Genomic DNA, 14,334 nt, shown 5'->3' on the forward strand with positions numbered 1-14,334 from the left:
ACGGAAGGGAAACCGTCAACTGTTGCTCACTTGTCCACAATGTCTGTCTGTCTTGTCTCTGGGGTCTTGGGCCTGCTCAGATGCCTCAGCCTCCCAGCCTTGAGTCTGTCTCTGCTCTTGTCTCTGCCTGCGTTTGCTTCATTTGGGCACCATGACTGGATACTAAGCTGATGCCCACATGCTGATACTCATCAAGGAAGGTACCTTCCCGCTTTCTGTGCTGTGTGCTGTACTGGGCTTGCGCTGGCGCTGGAAATGGAACATGGGGGCAGCCATGGGGGTTCCGCACTCGCACCCGCACCGTCTCTCACATGTACCCTCCACTTTACATGTACCTCACACAAGTAACTCCGTCCTACATGCCCTCCGCTATCCCCATCCCCTTAGGTAACCAGCTGGGGGGGGGAAGCGTCAGTGGTGTCCCCAGAAGGCCCCAGAAGCACAAGCCAAAAAAAAAAAAATGCAGCCCTGGAGCAAGGCAAGGCGCGGAAAGCACAAGCACTGGACACACATACACACACACACACCAGTAAGCCCTGGAGAAACAGGGACGAGGACCCGACCAGCGCCAACCAGTCGTGCCAGCTAGTACCTTCACCCAGAGGCCAAGTGAGAAGAAACCGTCCACACACCCCCCTCCCTGGCCCTTCTTCCTTTCTCTTCCCTTCCCTACCGCTACTACCTACCGTGAGGTACCTTGGTTAGGTTCCTTTTCTCCCCTTCCACACATCCACACCCTCCCCCAGTCCTCTTCTTTTTTTTTTTTTCTTATCCCACCTCGCACTATTCTTCCTCTCACCCTCTTCTTGTCCATTTAAAACTACCACCCCGTCCTTTCCTCCCTCCCCGACTTTGCTCTGTTCCTTCTTTTGGAAAAAAATTGTTACGCCAAACTTTTGTCATCCCTCGCGGACCAGCAACTTTCCCCGGGACACCCCATACTGTTTCCCCAACGCCAAAACTCCAACAGCACATACACCCACCACCACCACCACTCAACTACCGACTTCGCCCAGCTTATATATCAGCCAGCACCACCCACCACCTCCCACCCATCAGTTCTCGACTTACTGCACCCACTCTTTACAACAAACACTACTCAACCAACTTGGGAACCGTCTTCTAACCAGTTGATTCGGTTTCTTGCTTGACTGCTCGATTGCCGGAAAAGGAAAAAGAATAAAAAGGGTCACACTGTTCCCAAGCCCAGCACCGCATATCTGGGCCAATGGGCGATCACATGCAACAGACACAACCGTCTCCTTTCAACTTTTCAAGTTTACTCAACCCCGATAAGAACGACAACATGATTTCAGGCGACGCCATGGAAACCACTCGTCTCGGACAGCTCAACGAGCTGAAGCCCAAGGGTCCTCTTCCCGGCCAGGCCGCCGAGAATCCCAATGAGCTGCCTCGTCCCTACAAGTGCCCTCTGTGCGATAAGGCCTTCCACCGCCTTGAGCATCAGACGAGACACATCCGTACTCACACTGGAGAGAAGCCTCACGCCTGCCAGTACCCTGGCTGCAGCAAGAAGTTTTCCCGCTCTGACGAGCTTACCCGCCACTCCAGAATTCACAGCAACCCTAACTCGAGGAGAGGCAAGAACCAGTACAACTCTGGTACTCAGTCGCACATGCCCCAGGATGGAATGATGGCTCCTCCCCCGGCTCCCAAGACGATTCGATCTGCGCCTACTTCGAGCCTCTCCTCACCCAATGTCTCGCCTCCTCATTCCTTCTCTCAGTACGTCTTGCCTGCCCACACGCTTGGTAGCCCTTACGGCCGCCAGCCTCAGGGCAGCAGCAACAACAACATGGATATCTCCATCCTGGCCAAGGCGGCCAACCAGGTCGAGCGCGAGACGCTCACCGCGCCTCCTTTCCACGGTCCCGCCGCCAGGCATCACCCTTACTACTCCCACAGCCTCCACAACTCGCGAGGCCACCTTCCTTCCCTTTCTGCCTACCACATGTCGAGATCGCACTCCAACGACGAGCACAACGATGACCACTACTCTGGCTCTCGTCATGCAAAGCGATCTCGGCCCAACTCGCCCAACTCCACGGCACCTTCTTCTCCCACCTTCTCTCACGACTCCCTGTCTCCCACTCCGGATCACACTCCTATTGCCACTCCTGCCCACTCCCCGAGACTTCGTCCCATGGGCTACGAGTTGCCTTCTCTGCGCAACCTCTCTCTGCAACATGCTGCTCCCCCGGCTCTGGCTCCTCTCGAGCCTCATCTGGAGACGCCTTACCTGCCGCCTCCTCCTGCCCCTACCAGCGCCGGCACTCCCCGCCCTAACGGTACTTCTCTGACGGACATCATCAGCCGGCCAGACGTTAGCAGGAAACTGCCTGTCCCCAAGATTGGTGTTCACCAACTCCTCGACGGCAACGATGGTTTCCAGAGCGGCAGGAGTTCTACCACCGGCAGCGTCGCCGGCGGTGACCTCATGGACCGGATGTAACGGGAACGGCTTTTGACAAAGTGGTATGACTTGACGACCTGGGCTATAGAAGGGATAGAAGAAAACGGCGTTTTCGGGAATTTCGAATTGAAAGGTGGCTGACCACGACTTCTTACTTAATTTACGAAACCAACCAACCTACCAACCTTACAACACTTACATTCAAGAAGCAATGGTCTTTCGTCTTTTACGGCGGCGACTGCACCTCGGACTTTTATAGAATTCCTCTCCTCGACGGATATACAACCTGAGACTGGATTCACGACTCCTCTCCCCCACAACGAAAAGCAAAGTTATTTTTTTGTGTCTACACTGTCTTTTATCTTTCATTTCCTTTTGGTTATCGATGGATGTGTGTGACTGTGTGTGTAAGGGGATGACGGCGACAGGTCCGTCTCCTCAAAACGTGTCATGGCCTGTTTGTATGCGCTTGCGCGGGGTTTTTCCTTTTTTCTTCCTTTTTCACAAAGATATCAACCTATAGACGGCGGGAAGCCAGGCGGAACTGGTTTATACGGGCTCGTAAAAAGAGCTTTCTATGGTATGGTGGGGCCAGCGCATATATGTTTTCTCGCGCTGTTGGGTGTTTTCTAAGATAGTGTCGCCGCCTAGGCTGGCTTGACCAAGTTTGTTACTTTTTTACCAAACCCATTCAGAATCAATTCCTCGATACTCGAGAGAATGCGAAAGAAAGATCCACTTCCACTCACAACGTGCTCGCCTTACAATGTGAACGTGACTTGAGTCTGCTTATCCCTCGTGGTCACACATATCCCGTGTGTGAGTTGATGGACGTTGGGGTGTGACAGGCCCAGCCCAACCCACCAGAAAACACCACCACCGATGATCGGACCTACCTCCTGGTGTGCTCTGAGGAGGCGCCCAGTAGCCAGCAACATCAGTACCAGCAAAAGGAAGAGGGAAGGAAGGAAGGAAGGGGGGGGGGGGGGGGGGCCAGTGATGGGGGTGGGCTTGGCTGGGCGTTTTTTCCCACCCCCACACACCTGAAGCGGCACGTAATCTGCGCAGTTTCCGGGTTCTTGATTCTTTTCTCTCTGGCTCTCTTGCACTTTGTCACTGTCATCCAAGGGCTCTCTCTCTCTCTCTGTGTGTGTGTGCGTGACTGACTGACTGACCTAACTGACCTGACGGGCACCGGTCTATGTCGCAATCCTGCCCCCCTCCCACCCTCCCCTTCCCCTCCAAAGGTAGCGGGGGAAGGGGCTGCCAATGTACCTTGCGTAGTGTACTTACCCTTTTTTCCGCGGTTGGTAGGTGATTAAGTTAAGGCCATTTCCACCACTCTTTATTTATTTGTTTATCGTCATTTTTCTTTTGGCAGGTAAACTAGACTATTCGCTACATATCTACCGTAAGAATCAACAAACAATAACTTGGCATAGCAACTGTATCAGAGAAAGGAAGAGTGGTTAAAAGATAGAAAGAAAAAAGAAAAAAAAACATGGTCAGAGGCCACGTAGACGGGGTGATTCATCATGAAGGGAGAAAACTACAGACTGAGAAATTTCCCGGCATGGCGGTGACATATCGACCACCCACACCCCCCATCATCCCTTGGTGACAACGCACCAAAAAAAAAAAAAAAAAGAGAGCATCTCAAGTCTCTTATTCGCTGCTGGCTCATTAGCCCTTGGCGCTGCTAATTCTAGGATTTCGTCTCCATCATCTTGTTCTTTTTTTTTTTTTTTTTTTTGTGACGGCCCTATCTTCCATTGGCATGACGAGGGAGACAACGGACAGACTGGGAAAAAAAAAAAAAAGAGGATGTGTCCTTGAAAATGCCACAATCTTTGTTCCTTCTTTTCTTTCCGTTTCTTTTCTTTCTACACCCCTTGCCGGTACAGTCTTGCATATTTTACCTGGCATGCCTGCCTGTCTGCCTGCCGACATTGTTACTTGCCTTCCTGCGGGTAACTTAGTCAAGACGTTTACCCCGGAGAGGTCCCCCCCTCAACTACGTAAACGGGCCACTTTGGCCGTCGTGGCCATCTCTGAGTCCCTAAACCGGGCAAGGGAGCCGACATACAAACGACATGATCTCCCGATTGGCGAAAAAGAAAGGGGGTGTGGCAGATGAAAAGGTGAGAGAGTCAGTTACCGCCTGTTGTCGCCCTGTCTTCCCCAAGATCACAAACTGCAAGAGAAGGGAAAGAGAGGGAAAAAAAAAAAGGTCTGGAACGGGTGGCATTACGTATTGCTCTGGGGGATGATATCACATCTGGCCCCACTGTCCCTGGCACGAATACACTTGCATCATTCTCTCCCTCTATTTTTCATCTCCCGTGGGGAAAAAGACGAGAGTAGAGGGGAGGAAAAGTCGTCGAACCCCATAGGATCTTCGTAAGGGACCTCTCTAAGGGTAGAAGATTTTTTCCTCCATGGTCCCTGCCATAGTAGATCCAATGGACCTCTACGTCTACACCTGTTGTCTAGTTTAAGAACATCATCATACCGGAGCCCGCGGGTGTTTGACTATTCTCCTGTACGACCGGGCCGAGCAAAATGATGATAAGTCGGATTCCCCAGTTGTGGGTACCTAAGTCGTTGATGACTCAGAAGACGGGTTGTCAAGCTTCCCCGTGTTTTTTTTTCTGTTTTTGGTGGGGTGGTTTCTGGGGATGCCTATTGACTTTCTCCCTTTGCACCTTGGAGGGATGGTGGGCCTGCCCGGTAGTTGGGTGGCGTGACGCTGTTGGGTCGGGTCAGGAACGTGAGGCAAATGCAGCGTTACTCACCGGCTCATCGAGCGCTCTGTACAAGTTGGGAAATTTCTTGAAAACAGCCACTCAGTGCCAGTATGACGGAGTTTTTGCCCCTACGCTATTTCATCCCTTCTTCGGACGACGTCTCCGGTTTTGACTCTCCTCCAAAGGCCTTGGGGCTGAGTCGTTGAATTTCGGCCATCTTTTGTTGGATTCACAGGTGAATCAAGGCACATGTCGCGCGTGCTCGGTCTGTCGTCTCCTATTCCCTATCTCAGCTGCAGCGGAAGCGACGCGCGCGAGAACCACATCGCATGCTTTGGCCAGAACCTAACAGTGATGTTGCATTTACAGGAGACCAGTCACATGTGAGAGCGCCAGCAGTGGCTTGATATTCGGGTGCGGGCATGCCAGTCTAACTTCGTGATGAAGCCAGTGAGCTGCTTTACTACAGCTAGGCCCTCATATGGGAGATCTACAAGCCTGGTTTCGGACGTGGTGCAACGTTGGCGTGCAGTCACCGCAAAGTGTCCTCTGTTGGGCACCTTTACTAAAATTGAGCATAGTGCGAACCACAGGCGTGGTGGTGACGGTGGCAAGTGCGGGAGAGCCCTCTCCGTGGCTGATAGGAAGCCACTGGGGGAGCATGCCAACATAGCCTAGGCACTAGGAATGAGTGCTCCCTCTTCGACGCCTGTCTTCTGCTTTTGATACGGCTGCCTCGGCTTGCCTGAAAGTTGCGCCTGTCTTTCTCACCGAACTGCCCTTCCAATACGAAAAAGGCTGTGCGCGTAGAGGCTGCTTGCTTATGTGCTTCAGGGGACTCTCTCACCGCCAGACGCGACATGTCTGGCGCGTGGGAGGGTGTGGTAGTTGCAGAGTACTGTACTTTTTCCCTTAGTTGACGTGGTACGTATAATCTTGGAAAACGGGCGACGAGTGGTGACTTCTAAATACGATCACCAAAATCGTGGAGCGAGGGGGGTGGGGTGTGGGATTCAGGGAGTCTGGGGAGAGCGGCATGGCGTCGTTGGCATAGCTGGAAATGGTTCCGATTTGAAGAGGGTTTGAGATGAGCTGCTTTGCGAGACAGAGAAGGCGGGCAAGGCCGCGTTAGAGGATTGGGCATTGTTTATTGCTGTACGCTGGGGCGGCCAATGCCACCGGGGAATGACGGAAGACAAGCGGATGCGGGAGAGACGAGACGAGACATGACGCGGATATCCAGTTGCTGAGACAGCTCGGCCGATAGGTCATACCAGAGCCCTGGGAATAGTCTGAGTTGGCTGAGTTGTGATTTCTCCTACCTGCTAAATGACTTGCTTATTGAGGACCAGCCGCGCCTTTAGCAAATCAAGAAGTCCGTTTTTATGGTCAGGTAATGCCCGGTGTTGCGCTGTCGAAACCTCGTTTTCCCTTAGCTCTCACCCTTCCAAAGGAAAAAAAAAAAAAAAAACAGAACATCCACAGGGTTGAGACATAAATGTGGGCGCTTAAGACAAGATGGCACTGATACCCTTTCACTTGACCGTTCCGCCTGATCCCAATCCAGGGAATAGGGAAATGGTGTGATGCGCTAAAATGCTCCTCCGCTAGGCACATGTGCCAGTATCAAGAATGTTTAGACCAGCTGGATCGATCGGTAGACAAAGCTTGCTTCTCCCTTTCTTTCTGAGCCTGACAGAATTTCTGGCACGGGGAAGGGGCGTATTACGACATGGCGCAATTCCAGGGAGACAAACCCAAGTCAGGTTGACTGACGAAAGTGTGGGGGATTGATCGCCTGTTCTGGGGGTGAGGGACTCGATCAATTAGGCACGTAAGCAAATGGTACAGATAAGAAATGATACGCCGATCCCGTACTGATTACCGCCAAGCCCTGATACCCAAAGCAAGACTGGCTCCCTTTCTCACATGAAATGTTGTTTTGCTGGATATTTGTGATGCGCATGAAGCCATGGCACCACCTGCTCCGAAGCCGAAATCAGTGGCATATCGTTAAAAACTATTGCCGAGAATGTCTGTGGCCGATATAGTTGGCACCTTATCGTAACTCCGAAGGACATGTGCCTGGCTCCTGATCGCCGTCATCGGCCTAGCCATTTCTTCCACACCCTCTTCAGGCAAGTTGGCCAAGTTGGAGGTGTCAACGTTGTGTGAGCCCCCCACGAGCTGCCCCACGAATTTACCCCAGCATCATAAGTGCGTTTTGACGTCGTTTTATGGGGTTGTGGGGGAAAGGCGTGCTTTTATGCAACCTTGTTGGGACACCCGGAGCCTTGTACCAAAATGGGCGATAAGATCAGCGCCCTTTTTGAATCCCTGTGGTGACGCAGTTGTTTCCATTCAAGCATTTTCGTGCAGATACCTCAACGGGTCGAAATCCTGAGGAAAGGCAGGTTGCAAAGAGTGCGATCTATCTGCTGGCATCTGTGCCAGTTTGTTCGAAGCAACAGTGGAGTCGGGGCATGGCACAACACTGGGCAAGGTGACAAGCCTTGCATGCCCAGCGTTGGTTAGCCATCCTGACGTGTGTAAGCAGGCAAGTAGGGGCCCTAGCATGACGATGACGGGCTTAGGGTAAAATTAAACCATCCCTAGATTGAGGCGAAGCTGAATCCTGACCGTCCCTTTCGGCTATTTGATGTGCTGGGTAACCCGCGGGATAAAAGCTTGCTGGCATGAATCTTTGTCCCGCGTAGCATTGTATGGCTTCAGTAATAACTGTAATCTTGTCCGCAGGGCATGGGTTCCAAAACTAAGGAGCTCCATGCGCCCATTATCCGTTTCAAGCCCTTATACCGGATTGTCCTAAGGAGCTTTTCCGTCGCCTGGGTGAAAAATTGCAACAAGCTACCCCGCGCCAATATGTGTCGGTATGCATTCTTCCAGCGCCTGAAATGAGTGTATCTGGATTTGGCGATTAAGCCACTATTTAGTCCTTCGTGCATGCACATAGTGCGACAGATCGACAGAAAAAGCTAGCCGCGCAGTCGTTGACCGACAATATGCGGTCGGTATCGCAGCTGTTAATCTACTGCGCTAAATAATTATAGGGCCATGGACCCTTTGGCGGCATGATGCAGACTGCATATTACGAACATCACATCGCGCAACTTTCTGGACGCATCTATGCTGCACGGCGGGCAGATCACCATGCCCTAGTGGGTTTCCAGTCCTATCAGTGTTTTCAGCGCCGAGGTTGTATATTGCCCAGAGTGCGGGGAACAACACGCCTTATCGTGCATCCACTCTTCGTTTGATATTGATTGCGCGGGGTGAAAGTGTAGGTACATTTGACTTGACCTGTACAGACAGGATTCTGGATACGCCGTGGCCGGTACAGAGAAGACTATCATGCAAACTGACTGTTGATCGCAGTAATGATGAACTTTCATGCGCGCGTTGTCAAAAGAGATAGCTAGGATCAGCGGCCATTCACACCAAGGTTGGCTTCCGATCTTGTAATGAAACTCTAGCGGCCGAGCCAACCCGGGCCGGTTCTTCACCGGTACAAGAGTTGATGCTGCGAGCGGCAGCGGCACGACGAGCCGGTTGGGGTCCCATAGCAGGCCGGAAGCCTTGGGTTGTCTTTTACATCGCTAAAGGCTTCCGGCCTGTCCTGGATGGAAGATACGTTGTTGGCCAAGAGAGAAGTTGGTAATCTGACATAAGACACTAGACGAGCCTGGCCGCTGTTAAGATAACCTACCAAAGAGTTCAGCACATTCTTGGCGGCTCTTGTGATGTGCGCAAATCGACTTGGTTGGCCTCAGAACGTCGCAGAGCTGGGATGGTAATGGTTGAAGTTTTCTACAATCAAGACAATGTCAGCGGGCTGGTGGTGTTTGATTCAACCATTGTGACTTTTGCTCATTACGAAAGAGGCGTCGGATGGTTTGTTCTGGGCCTTATCAACCCCGCGTTGGATATGGCTGCGTGGGCATCTGCTCAGACGACGCCACTGATCTTCCTCATGCTGTTAATTAGAAAAGAAGTCTTTCATGCTGCGGTTTATCTTGGTGACAAGGGGACAGTCGTCGGATCGTTGTGTGGCGACCGGAGAAACGGGACGAAATCGAGGACAACAGCCGGCTGAATAGGGCCATCAAGGTCTGCCCCAATCCGACCATTAGTTTGACCTGATCGGGCGAGGCATAGCGGCTCCCCAGATTTGTCTGGACAAGAAAAGGTGGGATAACCGGAAATCAAACCGAAATCGCGGTAGGGGTTGTGGGCGAGAAGTATTCCAGATAGGTGCCCCTGCAGGAGCACTTCTCAATGAGGCTTACTGATTCGGATCTGCACGAATGGCATGTGTGTTCCAGTCTTGTCAAGGGGGGGGAAGCAGCTCATTTCCTTTGTGGAAAGAGACTGTTGAGAGGTCGGATTGTGATTCAGGAAGCTTTCGGTGAGGTTCTAGGCTTGGAGATAGGCGAAACGTGTGCCGGGTCGCCCTGGAACAGAAACACCGAGGTGCGGTAGCGAGGCAGTCGCGCACTAGAAAGTCGACGGAGGGCAATTTCCGTCAATCAGCATTGTCGGAAGAGGCTGGGTTAGTGGTTCCATACCCATGATGCCATCCCGTGGTGCACCTGGCGGTGTTCTGGGGGAAAGGACTGGGGAAGCAAGGAAGGGGGCAAGGAAGCCTGCCAGGGAGGGGCGTGGAAGGTGCAGCTGTTGGGACAGCAGGATCTGGGAGTTTGTGACCTTATCTGTGGGGAAACATCGAAAGATGTGCCCCAGACGGGCCCGGCGGGTCTGGCCTGACTCCTGCTCTCCTGGGTGTGCTCCAGGGCAGGTAAAATGGCAGGCCAAGGGTCACTGAAGGACAGGCAGGTGATGGGAATACCCGCCGGTCGACCCCACCTTGCTATCGAGCCTGTTCCCTTGCTCTCGGTGCTTCCTCTTTCCCAATCTGACCTGGATTCTCACAGCCTGCCCAGCTGCTCTTGTCTCTGTAATTTGCTTTTTCTCCGCCTCGGGTTCCCGCAGCACAAAAGAACCGCTGTCAAATGGGACGACGCCCAAGGAGGCCCTATAACCCTGTAAACCGTAGGCGCCTTTCATCACCCAGTGGCGTGGTTTGCTTCTTCCTCCCGCACCTCATCGTGGACTGACGTCCTGTCTAACACTCGGTATTGGCCACTGAATTGAAAGCCTGTCTATCTATCCTTACAGGCTTACTTCAACTCACCTGGACCAGAATTGCACATTTGCCCTCCCTGAATGATTTGCCGCCTCAATCAGGAGCCTCGTAGCTTCCCCACGGCGTCTCTCCGGTACCCCACAAATATCGGAAAACCCGATCCATCTATGCGCGCAAAAGTTGCCTCCATTGTCAAACAGATCAGGACTTTGGCATGTTTGAGACGTAATCGTAGGCTAAGCTCCCATATCACCCCATTGTCCAGTCGTCCAGGCTCTTCATTCGCTCCGACGGATCCGGCTTCTTCGTACAGGCAAGGAAAGGGGAATTCCGACTTGCGCGCTCTTTTGCATCATCTCCCACTTGTTTGTCTATCCGCTGCTCATCTTCCCCCCCTTTCCAGGATTGGCTGTACCCCAGCGGTGTTGCTCCATCGCCATCCTCGTAACGGTGTGGTTCTAGCACCCGCTCGTTCCCTCACTATCCTCGTAGGAGCTTTACGGCTCCGAACCTGCGTCGATACGAGCCAAGCCTCCCTTGGTTTATCGCCTCGATGCGAGTGTCAATTGAGGACGGACGCAAAGGCACCTTATGGCCTTCCTTAATCTGTTTGGCGTCAAAAATTAATTGAATGTCTGCAGCATCCAGGAACGACCTTCCCGAAACCAAGTTCTAAGCAACGCTATTTTCTGAATGAGATATAGCATTTCCCAAACTGAACAACTGCATTGCCGGCTTCCTTTCCCCAGAAAGCCAAGCCAAGCCCCTCGGTGTGTCTCGCTGTAATGATACAGCATCACACCCTCAGAGAAGTTCATCCGATCAATCTCGTCCCAGCTACCCCGCCTGTTGGCGAACCCCAACTGCCTCACCGGCTCCTTCGCAACACCACCACATCTTCTACTGCTGGTTCGGTCAGGGGCTTCGCCTATTTCGTCCGCTTCGGTCTCGCGGCCTATTGACTCCCCGCGATCTTAGATCTTCCGGTATCTCCATTCCGGTTCCCCTCGCCAGCTGCCCCTGTGTAGGTTGCAGCTATTGTCGCCAATATATCTGCGGTTTCAAGGGATTCCGGCCCGGCATAACGCCTTGATCTCCATGCTGGGTAGCATTCCGGTGAAGGTACGCCACTCCACCTACCTGTACATAGTATAAACTTATCGCCCAGACGATATGGTTGGTGCAGACGATTTACCCGGTTGGCTACAGAGCTGAGGAATGTCTTCTGTTCTGATTCGATCCCGGTGGTCTGGATCTTTCTTTGCGGCGCCGCCGCATGGCGCTCTGAATTATGTAGGACTAGAGTTCATCCGAAATGAGGCAGCTGGGGCGTCAGTACAAGTAGGACCGGGATCTTCCATTTTATGTATAAGCGAGTTCCTCCAATGGCCAACGGGGCTAGCATCTACTATGAATGTTGGTTGCATGGATCGCTATATTGTCCCCATTGCGTAACCAGACGTCCTTCCGTTGTAACCAGTATTGATGCAACTTTTCTCAGCCTCAGGAACACCTGCCTCATAATGCTCTCTCGGTGTAGTATAGCCTCACCCTCTTAGTGATCTTAGCAGACGGCGGGGTTTCTGAAAAACAGCAATGATTGGGCGAATACCTCGCAGCTCATGTATGAATTGATTGAACGGTTAAGTTGAACTCGGGTTGTATCCTTTCATTCGTTTTTTTAGTTTGAGCATAGAGTTGAGCCAACGAAGGCCAATATCAAGATTTACTTGGCAGCGGTGAGTGGAACGAAGGCCGTGCCATTCCGCATAATTAAGACCACCTTCAACGCAGAGGCAATGATTTCCGAAGTATTGCAGCCACTGCAATATCATTATGAAACTCTTGAGAAACATTGGACTTTTTGTCATAGTTCGTGACTGCTAGGTCACGGGTTGGTTAAGATTTGACTCATGTGCGGCGACCGTTTATCAGACAATGCCCACTCCACACTGTTTTCCTATACTCGACTCCAAACACCGAAATATACTTTGTAAGTGTGCTGGAGACTAGTGTAAGTGTAATGACTGGATTTTGGATTCTGGGGCGTTGATAAAGTCACAAGGGCCGGATTGCTGCTTGATGCAGAACTCTGCCCAAGGTGATGGTACTTAGCAGAGGCATCCTGCTGCTTGGTTGATAACGTGTTATCTGCAAGACTTCTTCGATGGATTCAGTTATTATAAAGCATGCTCCTGGAGCCAAGTGAGACATTCGAATTATGGGTGAGTTGTCAGGGACTAACCAGAAGTGCCATCACGCCAAAGCTAGCACTTTCACACACAACTAACAATCATGACATCTGGATTATCTTGCAGCTTGAAGTTTTTCTTCTGTAGTACGTCCTCAAGGATGTGGTGTAATGCAGCCATGAACTTAGCAACTACGTCGTACTTTCTCCTGAGTACCGCAACTTCTTTCACAGGAGATAACGTCCCATACCGCATCACTCTTGCCTGCCTTGAAGGAATGAAATGCAACATGGTTACAACACGACTATTCATGGTTGAAGAACGCGAAGAGCACTTGATGCTGCACGAAGAAGTAATGATGTAGTTTCAACATGACCCCTTCCATACCAACCTTACGTTCCCACTCTTCCTTGACCCAAAACGCCGCAGCGCAACTTCCGACCACGATGCCTTCTACGTCGTCGCGATTGCAGGTGCATTGCGACAACCCCCGATTTCTCTTTCAACAATATACTTGAAAGGTCTTACAATTACAATTCTTCCATCCACCACTAGCATGACATCCTTTCGGTAATTAACCCTTCTCGTGCCTGAAGGATAGATCCCTCTGTGACTTGCACAAGCGAATACTTTTGCTAAAGATCACATCGTTGCCGAGACCTCCATCGCTTAAGCCATCAATCTCCACCAAGGGACTTTCTAGGACTTGTTCTTATTAGAAACATCGTCAATGTCGGCCATGAGAGCTCTTCCTCCTCTGCAGCTCGACGGCATTGAGGCCGAGAGAGAAGTCGACAAGGGAACCGATGATGCCAACGATACACCCTTCAAAGCAATTACAGATTTCTTCTCCCAGGAACAATCTGATTCCAAGAAGAAGAAATATCAGCGTGCAAAATATCGCTTTCTTACCCCCTCCGAGTGGACCATCTTCGCTCATGGCATCGGCGGCGTCAAAGATACCGAAGGCCATGTGGCGCTTCATCCGACCTGTTGGTACTATCCACCTAAGGGCATCCCAAATGGTTTGTACCGAGATGTCATCTGGCACCGCACAAAGTACTTCTACTTCTACCACGGTATGAGTACCATTCGCTGGGTTGGATACATCCTCCAAATCATTTTTGGCGCTGTCCTCACGGCCATTGGCTCTATGTCATATAAAGATGGTACTCCGATCACGATACTCGCCGCTGCCAATACCATCAATGCTGGAATTCTCGCCCTTCTCCACAATAGCGGTTTACCTGATCGCTACCGCTCCGATCAAGCGGAGTTTGGTGAGGTTGAAGACCACCTCAAAAAAGTCCTTGATACCGGTATTGTCCCCGAAGATATGACCATCGACCAGGTACTCATTCAATGTTTCGATTTGTACTGGGAGGCCAAGTCTACCATCCAAGCAAACATACCAGCTGTTTATACTCCAAGTTCGGTTCTTCAGAGTGGCCAACGAGCTCCCGAGCCATCGAAGCCAGATATGCCGGGACAGGCAACATCAAACAATGGCCGCAATTCAGTCATTGCTTCCAGACTTGGTACAACCGAAACTAAGCCAGGTGTTGCACTTGAAACCAAAGGTGAAGAAATGTAGCAAGTCACCTGAAGAAACATTCTTGTACAGCTGAATTATCGGGTTAGAGTGATCCGTATGGAAGGTCATAAATGGGACGAGTGGCGTGTGGGATTTTAATATCATTGAAAGGTTTTTGAGCTGCAGAAAAAGAAAACAAGTTATTCTAGGACCAAAAAAAAACACCCCCGAAAAAACAAACGAATAGTTTGATTATTATATCC

At 51.4% G+C, this 14,334-nt stretch overlaps 3 protein-coding genes across 3 annotated transcripts; all 3 read left to right on the forward strand.

Annotated features, from left to right (window-relative positions):
- Positions 1-1,228: 1,228 nt before the first annotated feature.
- Positions 1,229-2,473, forward strand: CTRU02_212145 (uncharacterized protein; the record flags this gene model as incomplete). The annotated part of the gene is made up of 1 exon (XM_036725025.1): positions 1,229-2,473. The coding sequence occupies one exon, from the start codon at positions 1,229-1,231 to the stop codon at positions 2,471-2,473; it is 1,245 nt and encodes a 414-aa protein (XP_036583190.1).
- An 8,657-nt stretch (positions 2,474-11,130) lies between these two features.
- CTRU02_212146 (uncharacterized protein) lies at positions 11,131-11,307 on the forward strand (the record flags this gene model as incomplete). The annotated part of the gene is made up of 1 exon (XM_070205783.1): positions 11,131-11,307. One exon carries the CDS (start codon positions 11,131-11,133, stop codon positions 11,305-11,307), a length of 177 nt encoding a protein of 58 aa, XP_070060596.1.
- Positions 11,308-13,267: 1,960 nt separating this feature from the next.
- On the forward strand, positions 13,268-14,131 carry CTRU02_212147 (C6 transcription factor; the record flags this gene model as incomplete). Its single annotated transcript, XM_036725024.1, has 1 exon — positions 13,268-14,131. One exon carries the CDS (start codon positions 13,268-13,270, stop codon positions 14,129-14,131), a length of 864 nt encoding a protein of 287 aa, XP_036583189.1.
- Positions 14,132-14,334: the final 203 nt, after the last annotated feature.

This window comes from Colletotrichum truncatum (genome assembly GCF_014235925.2).
Source record: "Colletotrichum truncatum strain CMES1059 chromosome Unknown Contig_0008, whole genome shotgun sequence".
Lineage (NCBI taxonomy): Eukaryota > Fungi > Ascomycota > Sordariomycetes > Glomerellales > Glomerellaceae > Colletotrichum > Colletotrichum truncatum.